This window comes from Oncorhynchus nerka, linkage group LG6, assembly GCF_034236695.1.
Source record: "Oncorhynchus nerka isolate Pitt River linkage group LG6, Oner_Uvic_2.0, whole genome shotgun sequence".
In the NCBI taxonomy this organism is placed as follows: domain Eukaryota; kingdom Metazoa; phylum Chordata; class Actinopteri; order Salmoniformes; family Salmonidae; genus Oncorhynchus; species Oncorhynchus nerka.
Window position 1 is genome coordinate 53,261,348 of NC_088401.1, and position 27,416 is coordinate 53,288,763.

Genomic DNA, 27,416 nt, shown 5'->3' on the forward strand with positions numbered 1-27,416 from the left:
ATGGCTTGGGGGTAGATCTGTTAAGAAGTCTCACTCTGGTACCGCTTGCCGTGCGGTAGCATCAGAATACAAAAGTTACTATAAAGACATAGGGCTTGTTTAGAATGGACTAAATTCAAAGACTTCATGTAACCTCATTCAAAAATACTACAAACTGAGGGGTAGATTTTAAGAAACAACATTTGTGTTTGAAATATGTTTCCATAATAATACAATTATTGTAAATAAATGCATAATTTCTATCCTACATTAGGAAACCAAATCTGGCACTGTTTTAAATTAAAGTGGGTTTAATAAGATTATTATATGTAAAGCATATTGAAATGCATCTCAAAAGTTTTTAGTGAGTTGACATGTGAAGAAAACATGTTCTGATGTTTTTCGTGTGGCTCAGTTGGCATGTCGCTTGCCAAAAGTCGCTTGCAACGCCAGAATTGTGGATTCGAGCCCCACGGGGGTCTACTACAGAGAAGAAGAAAAAAGTATGACATGTATGCGCTCACTCCTGCAAGTCACTCTGGATAAGAGCGTCTGCTGAATGACGACAATGTAGAATAGCAGAGTTACAAAAAAGACAGTGGTCAAGTTTAAATATGTGTCTTAAGAAATCATTACATTTTGAGATGAACAGAATTGATTTAGCTTTAGGTGATACAGGAAAAGAAAGGTATCTGGTTCTTATTATGACTATGTAAATCCTTGTGAAATCTTGTCGTATATATTTCCGTTTCAAAGTTGAAGAGAAACACTCAGAAGTAAGAGTAGTTCTTAAGAATTTGCTATTGCATTTTATCTAAGAATTGACATCCATCTATAATTTGTGGAATTGCCTTAACTTCACCCCACTTCGATACAGTTCAGACCAGAAGTGATTTTCGTAGCAGGCTAGGATAGCATTTTCGATCACCTCCTAGCCCTTTTCCTAACGATAACAATTGTAAATGTCAACTTCAATGTGGTAATACCGCCCCAAGGACCCCAGATAGTAAGGATCCAGATGTTTTTGTGTTTTTTTATGTACATGTCATGTTTTCCTAATGTAACGGGATATTCAGCATACTTTCTAAATAAGACATACAAATATAGAACATTGAAAGCATGGAAGAATAAGAATTTAGGTAGTTTGCTAAATTTCAAATGACATGATGTTACCGAGAAGACCAATGATGTATAAAATAACAGAGAAGACAAGAGTCTGGAAGAACATGCACTGAGGGCTGAGTGTCATCAGCAGGATCCAGGCATGCTACATGTGAAGACAGTGGACTGTGTTACTTTTATAGCAATGATGGTAAACAACACAGCGCAAAATTAAAAATATGTCAACAAAGATTGACATCATTGTTTCTGCAGCTGAGGTATTTCTATGATTAGAAGATGTAACATCTGAGGCGCTACATGGATTAATGAATCCGTGCGGTCCCACCCTCTCAGGTCCCACCCTGTACATTTTCTCTTCCCTGTAGTGGAATTAACTTTTCTAGTGATTTTTTTCTTCTTCACCGCCGTCCAATTGGTGACGATAATACACGTTTTGCGTGTAGTTCGCCAATAAAACCAAAGAGGAAGAGTCTGACAGATCGACCAATCAAACGTATCGCCCCTCCCTCTTCCTCACGACAATCACACAAGCGACGTGTTGGACGCTAACTAGCTACCCATCTAAACTCAACTGGCCGTCTTCGTAGTGGCTGACAAGTTGGCTAGCTAACGTTACTTCTCCTTGCAGAATTAAAAACGTAACTACACATCGAGTGAATTTAAGTTTGCAACAAAACCGGGACAATGAAGGCGCGGATAGACATGGATTTTGTACTTGTGTTCACGTTAGTTGCCTTAAGTACTTGTTCAGGATTCTACCTTCCGGGTTTAGCCCCAGTGAGCTTTTGTGAAGACGTTAAAGGAGGTGATGATTGTCAGGTAAATTAACACGGATGGTGGTGTTCTTTGAAATATTCATGTTTTCAGATTGAAGTTTATAAATGTTCCATTTGTACTTTATCTCATTCCTACTGGCTAGCTAGCTAGCTAGCTAGCTAGGTGGTTAGTTAGTTAGTTAGTTAGTTGCTGACGTTAGCTACATGCTAACTAGTCAAGTGACACCAGGAGTAAGTTATTATTGTAACTATCATTAGCTGAGAATTCAACTCCACGATACAATGGAGTTAAGTGGTGATGAGTTGGAAGTACTACGGAGAGCAGCATCTAAAAACAATAACGCATTTGCACAGGACAAACATAGTTAGGTACAACAAGGAATGCATTAAAAAAGAATGTACATGTTTACCCTCTCGATGTAAGTTAGTCGGAGGTACACTCGGCCAAAACGCATCGCCACACAGATGTGGCGTTATCAGCTATTATTATTACATGCTAAACTATCAAAACGTTGACGTAACAAGTGGGGTTACGTGCTCAGCCCACTTCTGTACTCCCTGTGCACCCATGACTGCGTGGCCATTCACGTCGCCAACTCGATCAAGTTTGCGGATGACACAGTGCTAGGCCTGATTACCACCACCAGAGTGGTGCCAGGAAAATAACCTCTCCCTAAACATCAATCAAATGAAGGTGCTGATAGTGAACTACAGTAGACAGCAAAGAGTGCACGCCCCCATCCACAAAGAGAGCACGCCCCCATGGAGAGGGTCAACCGCCTCAAGTTCCTCAGCATGCACATCACTTACAATGATGTTCCCTTCACACAGACAGCCTGGTGAAGGTGCAACAGCTCCTCTTCAACCTTAGAAGGCTGAAGAAATATGGCTTGGCCCTTAAAGACCCTCATGAACTTCTACAGATGCACCATTGAGGGCATCCTGTCGGACTGTATCGCCGCCTGGCATGGCAATTGCACCGCCCACAACTGGAGGTCTCTCCAGAGGGCGGTGCGGTCACACATCACCGGGGGCAAACTGCCTGCCCTTTAGGACATCTACAGCACCCAGTGTCACAGGAAGATCATCAAGGACCTCAGCCACCCAAGCCACTGCCTGTTCATCCCGCTACGATCTAGGAGGCGGAGACGATACAGTTGCATCAAAGCTGGGAGAGACTGAGAAACAGCTTCAATCTCCAGGCCATCAGACGGTCACCACTAGCCCGCCCAGTAGCCTGCCCTGAACCTCAGTCACTGTTCTAGCCGGCTAACACCCGGTACTCTACCCTGCTGCCCTATGTACATAGTAATAACACTGGTCACTTTAATAGTTTTTACGTGCAGGTTTAACCACTTTATATGTATATACTGTATTCTAGTCATGGCTCATCCTATATAACTACTGCTGTACACACCTGTTCTATTCATATATCTTTACACACCATTTATATGTATGTGTGTGTGTGTTTGTGTGTATATATATATATATTATATATATATTAATATATATATTATATATATATTATATATATATATAATATAATATATATTATATATATATATAATATAATATATATTATATATTATACACACACACACACACACAATTCATAAAAACAACAAAATGTCAGAACGAGCAACGCATTCTGACATTTTGTTGTTTTTATGGATTGTGTGTTTTTATTGCTAGGTATTATTGCCCTGTTGGAACTAGAAACAAGCATTTCACTTCATCTGCAATAACATCTGTGTACGTGACCAATATACTTTGATATCATTATTTGAAGTGGGCTATACGATATTTGACGATGTCCCAATTATTGTTCACTAGTTAGAGAACTAGACTTGATTTTTAGTTAGCCAAGATCATTAACTCGTTAACTCTCTAGCAGCTTATGTCCCACGGCTGGCTGGCTGCTCAGTGGCTGGCTAGCTAGCTAGAAAAACATGAGTCATGCCATGCTTATCTTTTCATAAGGTTGACGAACAAGTCTGTTCAGATTGGTAATCCGTGCCTGGTTGGAAGTTACGCTATAGCTAACTAGCAGAGTTTGTAGCTAGAATAATGATTGGAAAACATATTGTAATTTCTTTAAGTAGAAATGTTAGGCCCCTGTGTGTGTAAAGATACAGATTGAAAAGGCTAGAAACAATACCAATACTGACAACCCGATAATTATCCATGTTTTCCCTTTACATTGTACTGTCGCATGCCTATTTACAGACCCTCTTTCCTTACAGACTCTCATCCAGCTATTTGTGAATCGCTTGGACTCAGTGGAATCAGTTCTGCCATATGAATATGATGTGTAAGTAGTTGCTCTGACTGGCACATACGTCTTTACTTTATCTTATTTTTGTTGGATCATTGCTCAGTCATTGTCATCTCTTTTTTTCACAGCTTTGATTTCTGCAAAGATGATAACGAGAAGAGGCCGTCTGAGAACCTGGGCCAAGTGCTATTTGGCGAGAGAATTGAGACGTCACCATACAAGGTGGAACTCAATCATCATATGTCTTCCTTGGGGGGTGGGGGGGGGGGGGTAGTAGATCACCTTTAAATATTGCAGATATATTTAGGGTTCTATTAATTGTTTGAGTAAGTTCTAATCCCCACTTGATTGAAGTCAACTAACAGCACCTCCCGAGTGGCGCAGCGGTCTAAGGCACTGCATCACTGTGCTTGGGGCGTCACTACAGACCTGGGTTCGATCCCGAGCTGTGTGTGGGAGACGCATGAGGCGGTGCACAATTGCCCCAGCGTCGTCCGGGTTAGGCGAGGGTTTAGCCGGCCAGGATTTCATTTCCCATTGCGCTCTGGCAACTCCTCGTGGAGGACTGGGTGCCTGCAAGCTGACTTCAATCGCACATTGGTGCGGCTGGCTTCTGGGTTAATCGAGCAGTGTGTCAAGAAGCAGTGCGACTTGGCAGGGTCGTGTTTCGGAGGTCACATGGCTCTCGACCTTCGCCTCTCCTGAGTCCGTAAGGGAGTTGCAGCAATGGGGGGAGAACCTGGTTAAAATAATACTTACAGCAATACTGCTACTTGGAGCTATTTTCGCTCACATGTATGGTACGTGTAGTTAACTAATTGGGCTACACATATATTCCTAATTTCCTCTTTCTGCAATTGCTGGATTTCCACCCACAGGCAGCCAATCCACCATTTTCATTCTAACCTTAACTCCATTGTGCCGATGTCCACCATCTTTCCCAGTATTATACCATTTTGCTATTTCCTTTTGCAATACGAAGGATGTATTGCGAAGGATGTAATACAAAAAGGAAAGAGCAAAATGGTATAATACTTTGACAGTGAACCTCCCTATTTGTAGCATTTCTACTGATAGTGCTCTAAAAATAAACAATTTACCTAAGAGTATAATGATATTTCCTATCGTTGATTTGTGGTTTTTCAGATCCCCTAACAATGCAGTTTGCAGGTCCATCTGCAAACAGCGACTCTTCCTTGCAGGTTTCATTCATAGTCTGATCTACCACTGGGCTTTAATTACCCTAAAGGTCTTCTGGGCTCAGCTTTCAGGTATTGGATTGCATTGGTTTGTGTTGTCAAATCACTCCTGGAAAGACCGGCTATTCACGCTATCTTGTCTGCCCTGTTCTTCCTGTTATACCCAGTAGGTCTTACAACGTTTTTTTTTTTTCTCTCTTCTCCATTTTCCCTCAGTTCTCATTCAAAAAAGATGTGAAATGCCAGAAATTGTGCACCAAAGTCTATACGAAGGGCAAACCCAAGGATAAGAACATGCTGGACTTCCTTAAGAGAGGAATGCAGTTGAACTACCAGCACCATTGGTGAGCTAATCTTTCTCATGAATAAGTTGAGCTAATTGTATGTAATTTTACAGAAACCGTTCCACTTACCCCCCCCCCCCCCCCCCCCAGGGCCTTTTAGCATGACACTAATCCTATACAACTGGTTAAGACTGTGTTTTTGAACAGCTTTTGGTTAGACCGAGATGGATGAACAGATTTGTTTCAACTAAAAACCCTGCAAGTGATCCCCCCCAGTGTATTTAGAGTATTTTAATTGGATTTAACAAAAAATGTGTGTGTTTTCAGGATTGTTGACAACATGCCAGTCACCTGGTGCTATGATGTGGAAGACAGCCAGAAATACTGCAATCCTGGATTCCCCATTGGCTGCCTCGTCACCACCGATGGCCGGGCTAAAGATGCCTGTGTCATCAATGTGAGCCATACTGTTACGTTGTCTCACATACAGGATGGCTGCCCAATATCAATCTGATAACGCCAGAGATTTGAAGCTATGGCAATTGTAGTTCAAGCCAGGCTGTGTTGTTATAGTAATATAATAACACCATCATACGTTTGGACCTTGACTGAGACATGCTGTTTTTTGAATAGCTCTAATGATGACCTGTTTTGTACGTGGTTGTGTTTAGTATAAGTATGCACTATGGAATCTGGGGGTAATTGCCTGGCATCTTTATCGCTTTCAGTCGGAGTTCAACAAGAAGAATACGTTTTACATCTTCAACCACGTGGCCATCAAAATCACCTACCACAATGGAGAGGGGGAGGGGTGGAGAGGAGCTCGTCTGGTGGCTGCCACACTGGAGCCCAAGAGGTAAGAACTTCAGGAAGACCCAGACAGAGGAAATCAGGTGTGTGTGTAAGCAGATGTATTCATTTTTCAATAGCAGCTCTTGAACTTATTGTCTCCGACGCTTCCGTAGGTGTCTATGAATATGCACTGTCCTATACTCATTGAAAAACTGTTTGCCACCCGTTTGTTTGATTTGATTGTTGATCAGTGTCATTTCCACATATCACAAGAGGCCGAAACACCTACTTTAAATTTAAAAAAATATATATATATTTTTTTTTCCACTGCTGTATCTGGCAGGCGTAAATTCACCATGTATCATTAGGTAAATTAATTGTCAGTTCTATTGTTATGGCATGACTTCCAAATGTTCAAACCTAATTATACAATCCATTAAACCATATTCATGAATATGTGTGCTTGAATGAACAGTTTTAGCAATCGTCTGTATACACATGAAACTCTGCTTATGAAGCACTGAAAGCACCCTCCTTTTATAATACTTTTTTAAAGCGTTTTGTGTTGTAGCTGGTTATAAATACAATGCATTAGGTTACAACAGTGCCGGCCCCAAATCATTGGAATGCCCCGACCCCACGGCCCAGTTAGAAATGTATACCAGTCCGAATGGTGGTCCCGCCAGCGTGAAAAAAAAGGGGTCAGGGCCCGGGTGGCTGGACTCTTAAATATATGGTGATTCGGCTATGCATACTGTAGGCCTGTAGTATGGACTGGAATTATGTGCCTCTTTCAAACCATGAAGCTGGGAGAGAGAACACAACAATGACGGTTCCTTGATTTGCGTAGGACATGTATTTTAATAGGCTAAGTATAGAAACCGTACTAAAATAGATGAATGCGGCTGTCAACTGAGCCGCAAATTCACATGTAAATATTTGCCTCTAAAAAGGAAACCCCTAATCATGTGCAGTGCGCATTAGAATGGTGTTTTCCGCTAGGCCTACTTGCATTATGGAACATTTGCGCATATTGCCATGTGTGCATTGCTGCGCATTAGCCTACAATGTGCAGAAATAATAATGTATCAACATTTTAACAAGCACAATGTCTGTTCCATCAGTCTTTTGGGATTTGCAGTGGTTGTATGAACTTTGGATCTATCGTCCCAGAACTGTCCTGGAGTCTGTTTTTGATGTATAGAAGAAGAAGAATTGTGACGCCCTTAATTTCGAGCCCTGGCTAGGCATACTTGTCATAAAAGCAACTGCGATGTTGCATATCTCAGAACAACTGGACACTTTTATATAGGCCTAACGAAAACGTTTTACAGAATTTGTAAGCCTATTCAAATGATTTAAAATAAAATATGCCGTATAAAAACTTTGATATGGCATCAATCTCTATGCCAGGTTATAACAATAGGCTATAACCACATGATCAATTGATTCAAATTGGTATTTCAGGAAAACGACTGCTGCCCACAAATGTAGGACATCTGACATCTAGGTCATTAATATAAACCTTGAACAGGAATTTAATGGGATTGAGACTGTGACCGCGTGCGCAACGTTTTATTTTTTTAAAGCGACAATATTCGAATGATGGGCCTTCTTTTTTTTTTTTTGCTGCAGCTGCAATTACATTTAAAATAAAAAACGATATTATTTAATCTACATAATAAAAAATAGGTGACCCCACCCGGGAACTACCGGCTGGAGAACTAGCCATAATACGCAGTGGTCGATGGAGATTAATATACATTTATCATTCAGATATATTAGGCCTATTACTGTAGCATATAAAGGCTATGTACCTGTCACTGAGCTGATGAGATGGTTCATGCTTTATGAACTACGCTCCATCCATACTGAGATGGATTTTTCCCCACGTGGGATTAAGGATATGCTTTGGGAACACCTGCGTGCTCTGGTGATTTGGCTCGTGATTTTCTAGTGTCAAAGTAGGGCAAACTGATAAATATCAGATTCTTCAGGAGAATTCCAACCTACTGCCTCAAACACACCGACATGCTCTGAATTTAATTCAAAAATAAGCGACGGTTTTTATGTTTGTTTGATTTACAGTATCAAAAATTCTGAAAAACCGACATGTGAAGGCCTTCCTATGGAGGTTCCTGGAGAGTTTGACAGTGACTTGAAGATCACATACACCTACTCTGTCACCTTCGAGGTATGTTAGACCAATAGAACGATTAACCACAATGATTTGTTTTGCACACATAAGTACACCATTTTTTAATTTGTGTGGTCCTCAGCATAGTTAATTGAAGTATTCTCTTTTACGAATAATACTTTCTTCATTCACAGGAAAACAATGACATCAAGTGGGCCTCCAGATGGGATTACATTTTGGTCTCAATGCCTCACACCAACATCCAGTGGTTCAGGTCCGTTAGGTCTCTCAAGACAGCCCTCATAAGATACTTTTTATTATAATTGTTAATTAGGCAAGTCAGTTAAGAACCAATTTTTATTTACAATGATGGTCTACCCCGGCCAAATCTTACAGTAGAGAAAATGTCTAACAGGCCTTCTCTGAGAGAGCCCGTATATCCTAATAGGCAGACACATGTTCTGTAAACACCAGCCCGAGAAGCTTGTAGGAAGTCTAAACAAAAGATAGTGACTTTGTTTGCTGCTACAAAATCAGTGTTTCACAAAATACAATAAGAATCAGTAAGTCCTCTGTCCTTGTACCTCCAGTCTGACGTCAATCACTATCAATAGATATCAGTTTAATCCATAACATGCAGCATCAAGTTTAGTGACCATCAACCCACATCTTAAATGTCACAAACAGAACACTGGAACTCATGTGTCTAACAGAAACTCGAAATATGCTAAACATGTTGTTGATCGCTCTAAATGTGATAGGAACTTTAGTCACGGTAAATATTCCCATTTCAGTGCTGTTATACAGTAGATTAGAATATGGTGCTCCTCTGCTGCTGTTAGCCATGTTAATTGTGTATGACCTGTGTTCTTTCCAGCATTATGAACTCTCTGGTCATCGTGCTCTTCCTGTCTGGCATGGTGGCTATGATAATGCTGAGGACCCTGCACAAGGACATCGCCAGGTATAACCAGGTGGACCAGGTAAACCAGATTATTCTATTGTACGCAAATGAATCCATCAAGAGTGAATGGGTGAGACGGACATGGCAGAGGATTTGTCTGCCAAAAGTTCATGTGTGTTCTGTTTGTTACCGACCCACAAGAATGAAACCCTTGTAACATTTCACATTCACAGGGAGACTTGATAAAGGTTCCATCACTACAAGGAAAATCCATATCCTATGTAAGCTTATCGAAAGCCATTTGAGCACAAACTGGGGATTGGTGTTGTGATTTCTGGGAGCCATCTCTTGAGGCATCATAAAACTTCAACCTTTTAAAATATGGTGTAGTGCAGGCCATCATTTTACAGCTGCCAAGTCATTTGAGTAAAAAATTTAAAAAAAAGATTCCATCAATGTTTGTCTGCTTTTCGGCTAAGCTGAGAGTTCATGTCTACACCATATTTTACAGCCATTGGCTAATGTGGCAACGTCATGTGTCTTGATGTGTTTTTTGCTGCACTGGCATGTGTTAGACAAGCTGGAAGATAGGCTAATGACTCACTTTTGGTGATTTGGCTGATCCGTAACAAAGCAATTTACATGTGCATAACTTTGACCGTTCTGATTGGTTGTGATTCACTCTAACCCAATAGGAGGATGCCCAGGAGGAGTCTGGGTGGAAGCAGGTGCACGGGGATGTGTTCCGGCCTCCCATGAAGGGCATGCTGCTTTCTGTGTTCCTCGGCCAGGGAACCCAGATCTTCATCATGACCTTCATCACCCTCTGTAAGTAACTCTTCCTCAGATTTAATAAGCAATGTACACTCGCAATGCATTACAGCGTCTTCAGAATGGTTTTTCTTTAGTGTAATAGTTATTACCGTCTCTTATTTGACTTGAGTTGTTGTATAACTGTAGTGTGAGTATTCTGTGTAGTGATGTAGGTTTGTCTCCTCTAGTCCTGGCCTGCTTGGGGTTCCTGTCTCCAGCTAACCGAGGGGCTCTGATGACCTGTTCTGTGGTGCTGTGGGTTCTGCTCGGGACCCCTGCAGGATATGTGTCGTCACGCCTCTACAAGAGTAAGCCTCGTTGACACACACACATCAGTGTACCACACGTGAATGATCAAATTGTTTTTAGAAAGGTACGATATAAATGCAAAGCCAGGTCATTGTCAGTTCAGGACCATGACGTTCCATCCAACCATTCAGTTAGATATATATTTCTGTTCTGCCTGAACAGTCTCTCTATTCTGTATGCCCTGTTTACAGCTTAGAATTTGAACCCTTGTTTTCCTGTGTGTCCTCAGCTTTCGGTGGTGAGAAATGGAAGACCAATGTCCTGTTGACAGCACTGTTGTGTCCAGGGTAGGTCAGCTGTTCTCATTTGTAAAAAAATAAAAATAAATAATAATTTTAAGTTTTAAAAAAGTAATTTAACTAGGCAAGTCGGTTAAGAACAAATTCTTATTTACAATGACTGCCTCTTACTGTAGAATCCATAGCTGCATTCATTTGACACCCTCTCTTCCTTTTAACAGGGAGATGTGTACAGAAGGTTCACATCTCTCCTTTCTTTCTCTCGCCCCTGCCCCAGGATTGTATTTGCAGACTTCTTCCTGATGAACTTGATCCTGTGGGTGGAGGGATCGTCGGCTGCCATCCCCTTCGGCACGCTAGTGGCTATCTTAGCTCTGTGGTTTGGCATCTCCGTGCCCCTCACCTTCGTCGGCGCCTACTTCGGCTTCAAGAAACCTGTGAGTCCAAAATCAGACCTCCCCCTCTGTCCATGTAATCTCAATTACAAAACGGATCCTAGATCAGCAGTCCTACTTTAAGATGGATTATTACTACGGACCATGATATTTTGTCCATGTTAATACCCAGCCCGTAAAAATAATAATGGTATTGTGTACAACTTTCCATGTCTTGGTGAGTTATCACACCTCTGTCTTGCTCCATTTTACAGGCCATTGAGCAGCCAGTGAGAACCAACCAGATCCCCAGACAGATCCCAGAACAGTCCTTCTTCACCAAGCCTGTCCCCGGCATCGTCATGGGGGGTATCCTGCCCTTCGGCTGCATCTTCATCCAGCTCTTCTTCATCCTCAACAGTATCTGGTAGGGGGGGGAAAAGTAATACAATTGTGTGTCTGTCATCTGTCCGACCATCTGTCTGTGTCTTATCTTTGTGGTTGAAGCAACTCACCTTCTTAGCTGGGAGTCTTGTTTGACTGATTGATGTAATAAAGTTTTTTTTATTTTTTTATCTTCTGTTCCAGGTCTCACCAGATGTACTACATGTTTGGTTTCCTCTTCCTGGTCTTCATCATCCTCCTCATCACCTGCTCTGAGGCCACCATCCTGCTGTGCTACTTCCACTTGTGTGCAGAGGTGAGAGGAAACTACTGTTCACGGGTCTTTCTCTCAGAGTAATGGTCTACTGAAACGTTTAGGTGTTAAGTTACTGAGATGTGGATTGTGGTGTACTACGAAATAACATTACAAACATTTTCCAGGGTAGAGTTTCCTGGGACTTCCCAGTGGGCGAAATGGGTGGAAATGACAACACAATGACTTAATTTCGACTGCTGGCTTACTACTTACCTAATGACAATGTGTTTGACTGTTTACAGTCAGACTGCCACTGTCTGTAGCCTAACCTAAGCCCTGTTTCCTGTAGGACTACCACTGGTGGTGGCGCTCCTTCCTGACCAGCGGCTTCACGGCCGTCTACCTGTTTGTCTACGCCGTCCACTACTTCTTCTCAAAGCTGCAGATCGTAGGAGCCGCCAGCACCATCCTCTACTTTGGCTACACCTCTATCATGGTGCTCATATTCTTCCTCTTCACAGGTGAGTGAACTGGGAACACTGCGTAAGCCAGGTTTTTGATTGTGATACTGAAACAGGTTGGCGTCACCTCAATGAAACATTTACCATGTGTAAGTTGCAAAGACATTACATTACATTTAAGTCATTTAGCAGACGCTATGGTTAAGAGGCATTAACTTGCCCATCCTTCAACACCAAGTACTTGGGTGTCAGAGTGCTGCTACTTGCAGTTTTATGAATGACAGTGACAGGTCCTCTGTAGTAGCTATCTGTGTGTTCTCTGTCCCGGTACCTCCAGTCTGGCATCATTCACTATCAACAGATGAGAACAGTCCATCCAACAGCCAGCTCCAAGTTTAGTGACCATTAATCTGCATCTTGAGGGGTCACAAACAGAACACTGTAAAACATGTGTATAACAGAAAGGGTCAAATGTATAAATAGGCTAAACGTGTTAATTACTCTAAACTGAATATTAATCTTCCGTTTCTGCATGGGGAATGGGAATTGGTTAGTTTCTGAAGAATCCCAGTCGGTTAATGTCAGAAGGGGCAGCTCGGCCCATTCCTGTACACATTTACAAGGATCCAGGAACTCGTATCCTGTTCCAGTGAAGGCATAAACCTAGGAATGCACTAGTGTTGCGCCACTTTTGTTGGTTCAACCCCCCCCCCCACAGGTGTCACACCTCTGGTTTTACTGGCAGTACAGCTCAGTGGAGGCTCCTCAGAGGAAGAAGGAGCGAAGATCCTCAGTGAATTTCAGAAACATTTAAAATAGTGAGACATTAAAGTTATCCTTTTTAGAGAACTATACTGAACTTTCAGCATGATCTGTCATGTTGTCCACCCAATCAAAGGATCAGAGAATTAATCTAGTACTGAAAGCATAAGCTACAGCTAGCATGTGGGGATTTAGTTGACAGTTTTTAACATTCATTTCTTAAATGGAGGAGCTAGCTATATATATATATATATATATTTTTTTTTTTTTCTCAGTTACTTAGCTAATGATTGCAGCTAGTTTAGCCTACTCAGAGGGATGCTATCTATGTTAGCTAGCTGGCTATGGCTATCAAACACTGGAACTCTTCCAAGTCAAGGTAAGCTTTTGCTTTTATTAATTTATTGCCACTGGGGCCCCTTGGTGTAACTGCTCTTGTAGTTATGTTGACTATGACATTGGCTAATGTGGGGAAAACGATGTAGGCTGTGTGTAGAGGCTAGCAGTTATGATATGAAGGTTTGCCTTGGAAGGTTATTTTCTTTTTGCCTGGTCAGATAGCTGATGTGTTGCGTCCACCATTGTTCCTGTACCCAAGAAAGCATAGGTAACGAAACTAAATGTAGCATTCACATCTGTCATCATGAAGTGCTTTGAGAGACTAGTCAAGGATCATATCAACTCTACCTTACCTGACACCCTAGACCCACTTCAATTTGCTTACCACCCCCAGTAGATCCACAGACGATGCAATCGCCATCGCACTGCACTCCGCCCTATCCCATCTAGACAAGAGGAATACCTATGTAAGAATGCTGTTCATTGACTATAGCTCAGCATTCAACACCATAGTACCCTCCAAGCTCATCATTAAGCTCAGGGTCTGAACCTCTCCCTGTGCAACTGGGTCCTGGACTTCCTGACGGGCCATCCCCAAGTGGTGAAGGTAGGAAACAACATCGCCACTTCGCTGATCCTCAACACAGGGGCCCCACAAGGGTGCATGCTCAGCCCCCTCCTGTACTCCCTTTTCACCCATGACAGCGTGGCCATGCACCCGTGTAGACGCGAGAAGGAATTATACAACGACCAAAGGGATCATGCTGTTTGTATGTGGATGCTATGAAAATGAACTGTGATCAGGGGTGTATTAATTCTGCCGATTCTGTTAAACATTTATTAAATGGAAGCAAACTGAATGAAACGGGGATAAACATACCTAAAGTTGTGCAATAGAAACTCTTGTTTGCAACTGTTGGGCTAATGATTACACCCAAGATCAGCTAGATGCAGGCAATAGTGTGCAAAGCGGTATATTGTCACTGTAACCTTGATTACTAAACATTTTTTCTATCGACCTGTGCACCTACGTTGTAAACTTTTCATAGGCTAGGTTGTAGCAACCTCATGATGGGTATAGGGACATTGAGTATCATGTAGTAGCCTAAATATATCAATGTTACATTGAACTGGGTGAATGGAATATGAATGACAGTCATCCAATATGCTGTAATAGAAATGAGGCCATGGTACAGCTACGCTGTGCTAAATGTAACCTTTTACTGCGGATTTCTCCGATTTCCAGCAACGTCTTTAAGTTGTCTTTGATGCTGGAGTGGATCCTTGAAACAGACTAAATAAAGGCAATTTTTATGGTTGATCATAATGTTAAAGGAGTAGTGTGCAGTTAGCTTGTAGTAGAAATGTGGTAATTTATACTGCAGAGAAACAGACCAGTGTTATGAATATTATATTTAGTGACTTTGCCTCTTCCTGGTTCCTGTGCCAAGTCTGGCACTGAGCAGCTCATGCATATGCTGAGAGAAGGGAGGTGACATGACAAGGCTGCCCTCTGTCAGGTCTAGAAAGGCCAGACTGACTGTTACGAATCCCTTTTGGCCCGACATTCTAGGGGGGGATGGTAATGAGACCCGTAACATAACTCATGCAAATTATAATTGTGACAAAGTAAAAGTGAGAACGAAATAACCAGGACAACTGAAATCTACCGTCAAACACAGGTTTTTATTAATAAACACACGGTAATGGGGGGAGCAGGAAAAGGGGCTGAGCTGGACCCAAGGAAAGAAATAATAAGTATTCAAAAACACCCCTAAGCTAGACTAGCCTACTTTAACAGCTAACTAACTAACCAAAAATACAGTGGGTGGTCCGCCCAGTTGTATTTAACAAAGTTTACCTACGGGTAGTGTATGCCCATGGGCGACTTGTCTTGGTTTCCCCTTTTCCCACCAGCAATCAAACACAAACACCATAACCAAAAACAATACTCACAGGTGATGACAAAGTGCTATGGAGGTGCTCAAACAAAAGAGAGGTTAATACACAACGAGAGAGTGAAAGACATGGCATTTGCAGAGAGATTGAGCTCTAGAGCAAACAACTGATGGGGTTTTTAAACCAAGGGAAAGGAACTGTGATTGGGTAGGAAACAGGAGGAGGTGTGTCTTCTGATTGATGATTGGATTGGTGACTGATTGGGGAGTGACGATTTTCACCTGTGGGGGGAGAAGGAGAGAAAAACACACACACAGGATACACACACAGGATACTTGTATCTGTAACACTGACTGTTCTACACAGTAAACCCCTCTCACTCAACTGTATGGGGGGGAACTGGTCAAAGGAGCTGTGGCGTAACAGCACTCAGCCTTGCTCTCTGGTCACCTCCATGTTCCTGCTCATGCATTATACAGTGCATTAGGAAAGTATTCAGTTCCCTTGACATTTCCCCCTCATCAATCTACATACACTACCCCATAATGACAAAGCAAAAACAGGTTTTTAGAAATGTTTGCAAATGCATTAAAAATAAAAAACAAATCCAAATGTATGTAAGTATTTAGACCCTTTACTCAGTACTCTGTTGAAGCACCTTAGGCAGCGATTACAGCCTCGTCGTCTTGGGTATGACGCTACAAGCTTGGCACATCTGTATTTGGGGAATTTATCCCTTTCATCTCTGCAGATCCTCTCGAGCTCTGTCAGGTTGGATGGGGAGCGTCGCTGCACAGCTATTTTCAGGTCTCTCCAGAGATGTTCGATCAGGTTCAAGTCCGGGCTCTGTCCTTGAGTGGCCCAGCCATTCAGTGACTTGTTCGTTGGAATGTGAACCTTCGCCCCAGTCTGAGGTCCTGAGTGCTCTGGAGCAGGTTTTCATCAACGATCTCTCTCTGTACTTTAATCCATTCATCTTTCCCACGATCCTGACTGGTCTCCCAGTCCATGCCGCTGAAAAACATCCCCACAGCATGATGCTGCCACCACCATGCTTCACCGTAGGGATGGTGCCAGGTGTCCTCCAGACGTGACGCTTGGCTTTCAGGCCATAGAGTTCAATCTTGGTTTCATCAGCCCAGAGAATCTTGTTTCTCGTGGTCTGAGAGTCCTTTAGGTGCCTTTTGATAGGCAAACTCCAAGCGGGCCACCGTGTGCTTTTTACTGAGGAGTGGCTTCTGTCTGGCCACTCTACCATAAAGGCCTGATTTGGTGGAGTGCTGCAGAGATGGTTGTCCATCTGGAATGTCTCTGAATGTCCTTGAGTTGCCCAGCCAGAGCCCAGACTTGAACCCGATCTAACATCTCTGGTGAGACCTGAAAATTGCTGTGCAGCGACACTCCCCATCCAAGTTATGTAAATGTGATATTTCCATATATATATATATATATATATATATATATATATATATATATTTTTTTTATAGATTGGGGGGGGACAATTTAATCAATTTAAGAATAAGGCTGTATCAAAATGTGGGGAAATTAAAGGGTTCTGAATACTTTCCGAACGCACAGTATGTGCACATATAGTGTTCATCAGACCTGACATGTCAGCCAAGATCAACAGGCCCTCCCCTGGTCTCCTCAGTGAGATATTTGACTGGACTTTAGCTATAATCAGCACTGTTAAAACGGAGCACACGCCTCTTCTTTTTAGGTCATCAGCAAACAAGTAACGGACGTATTAGGCATTGCTGCTTGTAGTATTTGATCTGTGGTTAACCATCCTAAAGGTATTCATTTTAGAGATGGCGACTTTCGTCTCCTAGAAAATCGTTGAGGCAGCGCCCAATTTACCAGTTGCCATGGATTCTATTAGATGCACCAGCATCCCTGACTACGGCTGTTATGGCAACTTCCCCGCGCTGGCACTCAAAATATATAGCTGTGTACCATGAGAGCAATGTGGGCGTTTACTTCGTGTCCACACACAACAATGCTGTGATGAACAGAGCTGCCTCCCTCTGTCCTTACTGTGGTGTGGAACAGTTAGAAATGGACAAAGGGTTGACATGGTAACAGCGCTCTTTGGCGCCTTGTCTTACACACCCACACACCCAATACAGTGGGGCAAAAAAGTATTTAGCCAGCCACCAATTGTGCAAGTTCTCACACTTAATTACAGGCCTCTCTCATCTTTTTTCATCATAGGTACACTTCAACTATGACAGACAAAATTAGAAAAAAATCCAGAAAATCACATTGTAGGATTTTAAATGAATTTATTTGCATATTATGGTGGAAAATAAGTATTTGGTCAAGCAAGATTTCTGGCTCTCACAGACCTGTAAACTTCTTCTTTAAGAGGCTCCTCTGTCCTCCACTCGTTACCTGTATTAATGGCACCTGTTTGAACTTGTTATCAGTATAAAAGACACCTGTCCACAACGTCAAACAGTCACACTCCAAACTCCACTATGGCCAAGACCAAAGAGCTGTCAAAGGACACCAGAAACACAATTGTAGACCTGTACCAGGCTGGGAAGACTGAATCTGCAATAGGTAAGCAGCTTGGTTTGAAGAAATCAACTGTGGGAGCAATTATTAGGAAATGGAAGACATACAAGACCACTGATAATCTCCCTCGATCTGGGGCTCCACACAAGATCTCACCCCGTGGGGTCAAAATGATCACAAGAACGGTGAGCAAAAATCCTAGAACCACACGGGGGGACCTAGTGAATGACCTGCAGAGAGCTGGGACCAAAGTAACAAAGCCTACCATCAGTAACACACTACGCCGCCAGGGACTCAAATCCTGCAGTGCCAGACGTGTCCCCCTGCTTAAGCCAGTACATGGCCAGGCCCATCTAAAGTTTGCTTGGAGCGCATTTGGATGATCCAGAAGAAGATTGGGAGAATGCCATATGGTCAGATGAAACCAAAATATAACTTTTTGGTAAAAACTCAACTCGTCGTGTTTGGAGGACAAAGAATGCTGAGTTGCATCCAAAGAACACCATACCTACTGTGAAGCATGGGGGTGTTTTTCTGCAAAGGGACCAGGACGACTGATCCGTGTAAAGGAAAGAATGAATGGGGCCATGTATCGTGAGATTTTGAGTGAAAACCTCCTTCCATCAGCAAGGGCATTGAAGATGAAACGTGGCTGGGTCTTTCAGCATGACAATGATCCCAAACACACCGCCCGGGCAACGAAGGAGTGGCTTCGTAAGAAGCATTTCAAGGTCCTGGAGTGGCCTAGCCAGTCTCCAGATCTCAACCCCATAGAACATCTTTGGAGGGAGTTGAAAGTCCATGTTGCCCAGCAACAGCCCCAAAACATCACTGCTCTAGAGGAGATCTGCATGGAGGAATGGGCCAAAATACCAGCAACAGTGTGTGAAAACCTTGTTTGAAAACGTTTGACCTCTGTCATTGCCAACAAAGGGTATATAACAAAGTATTTAGAAACTTTTGTTATTGACCAAATACTTATTTTCCACCATAATTTGCAAATAAATTCATCAAAAATCCTACAATGTGATTTTCTGGATTTTTTTTCTTTCTCATTTTGTCTGTCATAGTTGAAGTGTACCTATGATGAAAATTACAGGCCTCATCTTTTTAAGTGTGAGAACTTGCACAATTGGTGGCTGACTAAATGCTTTTTTGCCCCACTGTATGTGACATAGGACACCATGTAAGGAAAGTCGATACAAAACTACTACTGAAGCCATTCATTTTTTTTTTCCATAGTCGGCCTGTGGTTTTATGATGACATCCTCATAGGAACTTGGCATTTTAAGGCCAAATAAGTAGCCTGTATTGCTGGAGCAGTGTCAGACCCTATCTTAAGACGGGGATAATCAGTATTGGAAAGGGCTGATCATCGCTACCGAAAATAAATCTAATAAAAAGATCTTCATTCCCCGGCCGCTCAGGGTCTTCATCTGAATAATCCTAATCTGCCCTATTTCTAATTGCCTTTTTTAAAGAAAAGACGTTTCTTATTTCTTTTCACTTCCTCTAAACTTTGATCAAAACTAAAGCCGGGAGTTTCTTGTACGGCCCCCATTGAGATGTCAGATACAGGCTTTGAGTTTGACGAATTCTTCATCTCCTGGGATTTTGCCCAATTAACATTTTATCTACTGGGTTCTCTCCAGAGAGGCGCTGAAACAAACTGAGCTATCTCTTGATTTCTTTCTGCCAAACGGAATGCTGGTTGTTGCCTTGGCAGACTTGTGGCTTCGTCTTCTTTTTTCCAGCCACCTCTTTCAGTCGGAATTGATCAGTCTTTTAAAGGAGGAGAATTTGGTGGTGCTGAGTGGGATAGCGAGCCGGGCGGCTACACGATGTGACGCCAGGGTTATTTTGGGAGCGTACGCTCCCAAAGTGCCACGCCCTGAGCTCTTTCATTAGTTTTGTGTTTTTATTAATTCGTTTCTGCTCCCCTCCTCCCTGCGCTCCACGGGGCCCGCGTCTCACTGGTAAAATCATCCCTGTGTCGATGAAACCGCATCCCGTTCAAAAGCCACACGCGCCTTACCTCCCTGCCTTACCCAGGTGTTTCAATAGGCTGATGTGGGTTCTTGCAAGATTACAAATTCAATGTTTTTCTTTTCAAGTTCGGTGTCCTAACGTGACCCTTTCTTGCGAGGGCAGTGTGTAAATATGTAGTATGTATGAGTGTCTGTACGAGACGTGTACATTGCACATTACCCATGTCAGACTCATTGTATGTATTATGATGCGTGTAATGTACACTGTGTCATTTGTATACAGCAGTAATGTGTGTCGTCTAAAGACAATTTTCCCCTCTAGAAATGAAACCCTGTCCTTTTTTCGCAGGTACCATTGGCTTCTTTGCCTGCTTCTGGTTTGTAAATAAAATCTACAGTGTGGTGAAGGTGGACTAAAGGAAGGAGGCCAGGCATCCCTGCTCTCCCAGTGCAGCGCTTTTACAGTGGACCGTTATGAGGAAAGGAAGCCCTTTGAATACACTCTGACTTGAAACCATCACATATCTCAGAAAAGACCTGAAGAAGGCCTTCCTTTTGTTTTAAGCTCGGAAACTTGATATGTTGCTGTCATTGTTTTTTGCTTTTACCGTCTGCCTAAGATGAAGTGATGTTTGATTTGACTTGACCCTGTATCTTCCAGGTTAGTTCCAAACATCTAATTGAGCGGGCGACTACATAGGGGTGGGTGGTGAAGGATGAGCCGGAATGCTTTTATTTTCCGTTTCTAATGTAAATCAAATACATACTTTATTTTGCTTTTATATTCTCAGAACCCCAAACGTCTATTTACGTGTTTTGTTTTTCAAAACCTCTGCTGTAATGAGAATCTATAAATGTCGATACTTTAAAAATGTGACCTATATGGAACTGTTCTTTTTGAAAAAATAAAGATAAAATGTTGAAAATGTGTTTTATCTGTTTGGACAGGTGAAGATTGGGGCTATAGAATCCTAACCATTTAATGGCCTGTATTATAGTTTACTGTATAAATGACCATGCCATGATAGAATCTGTTTGTTCTCTTATTAGTATGGCTATATTTTGGTTTATATGAAAATAGGAATAAATAGCAACCGTGCTTATGAAGCACGTCATAGATTAATTTGCTGTAACAGTGGAAATGTAAGCCCAAGCTTATGGCTCATCGACATTATATATATATATATTTTTTGTTTTGTTTTTTTTGTTTTGTAATATCTCACACGGCACAGGAGGAAGCAAGTTGGTAGTTTACGCAAATGCATTACAGTATTTCTTATTAGGTAACTTACTGTAACTAATATGTATAAAACTACTGCAGCTTTTTTTTTTTAGCAGTGTGGAGTCATCGCCTAAGGTGATAATGTTTTTACAAATAATAAATACGTTTGATTCATTGGAAAGAACTACTGCATTTTCACTTTCTCTATACTCAGATGGAACTTGGTGACATCATTTGAGCATTTTCCCACCTTTTTAAAGAGGCAACCTGGGATTGGTACACACATTTATTTATTTGTACTTAAATGAATGATATACAGGCATATATTCTTCAAGAATCAAACACTTTACCAAAACAAATGACTGTGTTGCCTCTTTGTTTTTCAAATGCCGGATTGCCTCTTTAAAGGAAACGCATCACTCTTACTACTGACATTGCATTGAAGGAGTTCTGTTCAGCGTTGTCGAAACTCACATTTTATTAATTTTTATAAATGAACACATCCTCGGACCATGTTGAAAATTATGAACTATAAAAAAAAAAAAGCACAATAGAAATCCACACATCTCTAGTTTTTAAAAAAGGACTGCATATAAAACATGTTTACTTTTAGTTTCACTATGACATATTGAACAGGAAACATATCACACAGTACTTTTTACAATAGTGTCTATTGTCAACTATCTCTCCAAGTCAACTACCTTTTAAACAAAATAGCTGAAAATTGAGGTTCTTAGCACTCGAGTCTATTTCACTCATACGTAACACTTCAGCCTCTCAACATGCATACAGATTACACTTGCTGAAGGACTTCCACTCAGAACAGAGAAGAACCAATGCTGAAAAGAACTACTGTAACACAATATCAGCACCATGCTCCAGTTTGGTAACCAACAGGTCTGTGATGAGCTTGCTTTAGATTGAACAATTTCACTTGAGGTCCTATGAAAACCAACCGTTATGGTTCCTCAAGACCATGGTCAGAGACTGATCTCTACATATACTGTACATTCATCATGGCTTTGAGCAATACATTTCCGAATCAATATGCACACATTTGTATGAGTTATGTACATTTTACCGTATTGAATATTTTAACCAATATTTTGAGGTCGCAACATGAATAAAATCCCTGGTAATGGTTTACAGTACATTGCAACCTGTTTCATATCAACGGATACTTAATGCACTATGCTCTCATAAAGTGCAAAGATAAAGTAACACCAATACTGACATGGTATACTAATACTATCTACGCTTTACAGAAGCTGCAGAGTGGGCAAATATGGAGTCAGTGGAGCCCTACCATGACGCATGGCCGCATTCAGGCAAGATGGGGATTTTGTTAGAGCTCTCAGCCGGCCTCCTTTGAACCTCTGAGATGAGAGAGCCAAACTGGCTAAGGCAAACATGAACAGTGTACCTCTCAGAAGGCTGTCTAGAGCAGTTCCCTTGGTAGTGGAGGGGAACAGTCAATGAGACACTGCGCAGCTCAGTAACAAGAGGTGCTTTGAAAGGGAACCAGACGGTACAGGGGCAGAGAGAGTGGTGTTCACAGGCTCAAGAGGCTTCAAGGACATGCATGGGCACTCCACAGTCCCCACAACACCCTGAGTTTATTGGCAACACTGGCAGGCTGCTTAATCTTACTGAGTAATGGGGCACAGGCATAATCTTGCTGAGTAATGGGGCACAGAGATAATCTTACTGAGTAATAGGGCACAGGGATAATCTTACTGAGTAATGGGGCACAGGGATAATCTTACTGAGTAATGGGGCACAGAGATAATCTTACTGAGTAATGGGGCACAGGCATAATCTTACTGAGTAATGGGGCACAGAGATAATCTTACTGAGTAATGGGGCACAGGGATAATCTTACTGAGTAATGGGGCACAGGGATAATCTTACTGAGTAATGGGGCACAGAGATAATCTTACTGAGTAATGGGGCACAGGGATAATCTTACTGAGTAATAGGGCACAGGGATAATCAGAGATAGTCTTACTGAGTAATGGGGCACAGAGATAATCTTTCTGAGTAATGGGGCACAGAGATAATCTTACTGAGTAATGGGGCACAGGGATAATCAGAGATAATCTTACTGAGTAATGGGGCACAGGGATAATCAGAGATAATCTTACTGAGTAATGGGGCACAGAGATAATCTTACTGAGTAATGGGGAACAGAGATAATCTTACTGAGTAATGGGAAACAGGGATAATCTTACTGAGTAATGGGGCACAGAGATAATCTTACTGAGTAATGGGGCACAGAGATAAATGGGGATAGTAGATGAGATTCTGGAAATGCAGAAGGACAACTGTGCATATGATAGGTAGCTAGTTGTGATAATTCTGGTGCTAAACTAGTGAATCAGATTCATGAATTACATGAATCACCGGTCATTTTGGTCCCTCTCAGCCATCTCTTCCTTGACATCATGTGTTATATTATACAGTACAGTTACAACATTATTGCACTACAGGCAGGGTGAGTAGTAATACTCCTCACAGGAGACAAACATAATAAGCTGTCACCATGAGGAGTTTGTGTTCTGTAACAACGGTTAGAACAGTCAAATACATTTGTGGCATGTTCTTTCAATTTGATATGATGTTTCGTGGATGTTTGACAGAGATTTTTCTCTGAGGGTAGAAAACACTCAAAATTACGTATCAACCATAACTGAACAATAGGAGAACTAACAATGGCTTTTCACGGAAAACACTGCAGGACAGGTCTCATTGTGATGTGTAATGGAAACGGCAGATATAGGAGACATTTTCTTCAGATCGACAACATTTTTATCCATTCAACAGGGGTGGAGTTTTCTTTTGTCAAACTTTCTTTATTGCAACAAATGATGATAGAAACTGTGTTTTTCTGAAAAATGTATTGCCAAATACTTTTGAAGGTACGCGGGGGCACGTTATTTCAACACGTACTATGAAGCGCCACTCCACATTTGAATTCTAAATGCCTACAGCCTGCTAAATCAATGTTTTAACTATAAAAAAAATATGTTTCTTTGCAGGATCCTTGTCCTGACTTTCAAGAATGGCTGAATTGCTTCACATAGATTTTCTGGTTGGCTGGATGCAAGTTTCACCACCCAATTATTCTAGGCTGTCGACAATTTATTAATGCGCAATTTGCCTAAACGGGTCATGGAAACACTTCAACCACTTAATTTTTATTCGACACTATAGGTTTTTCCGAAAACGTGTTTAATTAGTTGTGACGTCATTACGTACAGCTGTTTTTATCGACATAAGTTTGTTTTGAATGGAAACTCACTGTAGCAGGTAATTGTCGAATCTATCATCTATGCGAACTTTCTAAATGTCAACAAAAAAAATTACTGGACAAGTTCATGGAAACATAGCTATTGTCGGAATGGAAAACCCTGTAGACCAGAAGGCAAATCTGCTCAAGTTTAGCCATGCTGAATAACCAACCATGTCTTCACTGGAAGGGAAAACTGCCACACGAAAAACAGTTCAACCCATCTCCCAGGCTGTTTCGCTGTTGACTTGTCTACTACGTGGTGGTGTGGACGGTGAGCTCTCTCTCAGAGCTCAGGCTGGTGGAGGTGGTGTCTTTGCGGCTGTCCCTGGACCTCCTATCCATGGTGGAGGAGGTAGCCTCCGTGGTGGTGCCCTCCTCCCAGGTGCGGAGGGGGCAGACGCGGGCAGCCAGGCTGGGCAGATGGGGCTGCGTGGATCGTCCGTCGGTCACGGTGAAGCAGCTGTCCTGTGCAGAGGTGTGGCAGAGAAGGCCCTGCCTGCAGAGCGGACCACACAGTAGGGCCAGGAACTCCTTCCTCACACTGCGGTGCATGTAGCCGTAGATGTAGGGGTGGAGGCAGCACTGCAAGAAGAAGAGCACCAGGGCTAGGGAGGCCAGCCATGGAGGCACAGCAGCACTGGAGTGAATGGACATTGTGTTGAGAACACTGTAAGGTCCCATGCTCAGGATGTACGATGCCATGATGACGAACACCACCCGGGCTGCTTTGCAGTGGTAGTGGAAACGTCTGTGCCTGCCCCGGATGGGGTACCCCCCGGCCGAGAAGGAGTCCAAGGGTGGGGGTGGCTGTTGGGGCAGGCGCTGAGGGCTGCCGATGCAGGGGGCCTGGGGGTCCGGAGGCTGGTTAGGCTGGGACTTAGAGTGGGTCTGGATGGGGTGCACCAGGGCGTTCTGCCTCCTTGCTGCCCTGAACACCATCCAGTAACAGCCCAGCATGATGAGCACAGGCAGCCAGAAGGAGAACGTGGCAACCAGGGCTGAGTAGGACAGGCTAGAGGACCACACCACAGAACACACGTTATGCCTGCGGTCAAAGTCTATGGCCCCCCAGCCGTAGAGGGGTGGCGTGCTCTGGAGCAGGCTGAGCACCCAGGTGCATGCGATGAGGTTGGTGCCCAGATGAGGGGTCATACGGGTGGGGTAGGACAGTGGGTGGATGATAGCCAGGTAACGGTCCACTGACACCACGATGATGGTGTTGACCCCGGCAAAGGCAAACAGGTGCATGAGCACCACCAGGGCCTGGCAGAGGCGGGCGTCCAGGGGCCACACGCCGGGCATAGTGGCAGCGATGGCGAAGGGCATGACCAGCACGGTCTGGAGCAGGTCTGCCAGGAGGAGGTTGAGCACGAAGCGGTTGGCCACATGGAGAAGCTGAGGCTTCCTCTGGAACACCAACAACACCACCACGTTACCAAACAGAGACACACACACGATGGCTGAGATCAGCACCATCTTCACTACGCTGTTGGCCACCGACGGCCAATCTGTGGGGCCAGGAGGACCAGAGGAACCAGGGTCCCAGGGCACGGTGCTGGAGTTACTGCCCACAATGGGCGCCTCGGAAGTGGGCATGCTGAGGCTGGTGGGGTGAGGGAGACAGCATGTGTGGCTGTAGCTCTGACAGGGTCCCCAGTTTCCACCCGACGTCTCACAGGTCCTTCTTATCTGTCAGTCGAATTTCCATCTTGAAGGAGAGGATGACAGAGAAGAGAAAAGCACAAGCTCAAACGGGCTTTGTCTGCTTTCAAACATCATAACATGTCACACTCTAATTCTAAAGGACTACACTGTTGAGGCGGATTCATTTCACACTGAATTCATTCATTTAGCTGCAAGACCATTGCACACATACAGTGGTTTGTGAAAGTATTCACCCCCTTGGCATTTTTCCTATTTTGTTATAACCTGGAATTAAAATAGATTTTTTGGGGTTTGTATAATTTGTTTTATGGTAATTGTTCTTTGTAACTGCTGCACTAGACATGTAAAGAGAGTATCACAATGAGTTTGCCTGTGCCAATTTGAGACCCAATCACCAGACACATTAGGCTACTGATCTCACGGACCAAAATCCACAATTCCACGAGACACAGTATTAATACATACCCCACTTTAAATGCAAATAAATATATATTTTAAACATAGGCGAATTGAAATGAAGAAGGAAAAAGATTCAAACAACCTCCTCCGAATTTCCATTGTTCATCCATGCTCACTGATGTCCCCATAAAATCAATTGTAGACATGCAATTGATATTGTATCTTCTGCTCTTCATTGTTTCCAAACAGCAACAAACATATCACTGAGAATATACGTTTTACCTTGAAATGGCCATCTTCGTTATGTGGCGGATTCTGTTGAGATGCTGAAGGCTGGTGTTTTGGTCCGTGATGATGCTCCGTTCTCCTCAGCACCAGATCGCTGGTTCCCCCATTGATACGGTTCGATTGTCATTGCTTCGCCGCGCTCCCATTTTAGTCAGTCACTGCTGTATCGTCAATGTCAGCAGCCTCCCCACGGCTTGTCATCACTCACTCAGCGGGGGCATCTTATTTTCACAAGCATATAACCTCCACTGCTCTTTACTGTTAATTTTCATGACAGATCAAACCTAACGGACTAGAAATACTGCGCTTACCCATTGATAGTGGGTTAGCCCTATACACAGTCGATTCGAGCTTGTCATAAAACAACGACACCTGCCTTGTGAGACTGATCGCTGCTCATCTGTAATCAGCTACATTAGCCCCATTTTCTCTTTGTGCAAAATGCAAAGGATTTTTGGTTACCCCCCGCATGGTTAACTTCCCCCCTGCATTCATATTTCAATCCTGATTTAGATCGATGTACACTACATTACCAAAAGTATATGGACACCTGCTCATCAAACCTCTCATTCCAAAATCATGGGAATTAATATGGAGTTGGTTTTCCCTTTGCTGCTATAACAGCCTCCATTCTTCTGGGAAGGCTTTCCACTACATTTTGAAAAATTGCTGAGGGGACTTCTTCCATTTAGCCACAAGAGCATTAGTTAGGCCTGGCACGCAGTCAACGTTCCCATT

The 27,416-nt window shown here is 42.8% G+C and overlaps 2 protein-coding genes across 3 annotated transcripts; one reads left to right on the forward strand and one right to left on the reverse strand.

Annotated features, from left to right (window-relative positions):
• The first annotated feature begins 1,622 nt into the window (after positions 1–1,622).
• On the forward strand, positions 1,623–21,218 carry LOC115130629 (transmembrane 9 superfamily member 2-like). Of its 2 annotated transcripts, XM_029661960.2 has the most exons (18): positions 1,623–1,920; positions 4,121–4,188; positions 4,281–4,374; positions 5,568–5,695; positions 5,963–6,092; positions 6,364–6,491; positions 8,516–8,621; positions 8,759–8,838; positions 9,442–9,547; positions 9,702–9,749; positions 10,164–10,296; positions 10,470–10,589; positions 10,820–10,877; positions 11,107–11,266; positions 11,479–11,630; positions 11,792–11,903; positions 12,193–12,364; positions 20,162–21,218. In XM_029661960.2, exons 1-18 carry the CDS (start codon positions 1,786–1,788, stop codon positions 20,227–20,229), a joined length of 1,998 nt encoding a protein of 665 aa, XP_029517820.2. In that variant the 5' UTR covers positions 1,623–1,785; the 3' UTR covers positions 20,230–21,218. The 2 variants fall into 2 exon arrangements, with proteins under 2 accessions (XP_029517820.2, XP_029517821.2); XM_029661961.2 differs by lacking the exon at positions 9,702–9,749 and having other exon boundaries at positions 1,624–1,920.
• A 3,216-nt stretch (positions 21,219–24,434) lies between these two features.
• LOC115130630 (probable G-protein coupled receptor 101) lies at positions 24,435–26,022 on the reverse strand. The gene has a single exon (XM_065019143.1). The coding sequence runs from the start codon at positions 25,920–25,922 to the stop codon at positions 24,579–24,581; it is 1,344 nt and encodes a 447-aa protein (XP_064875215.1). The 5' UTR covers positions 25,923–26,022; the 3' UTR covers positions 24,435–24,578.
• Positions 26,023–27,416: the final 1,394 nt, after the last annotated feature.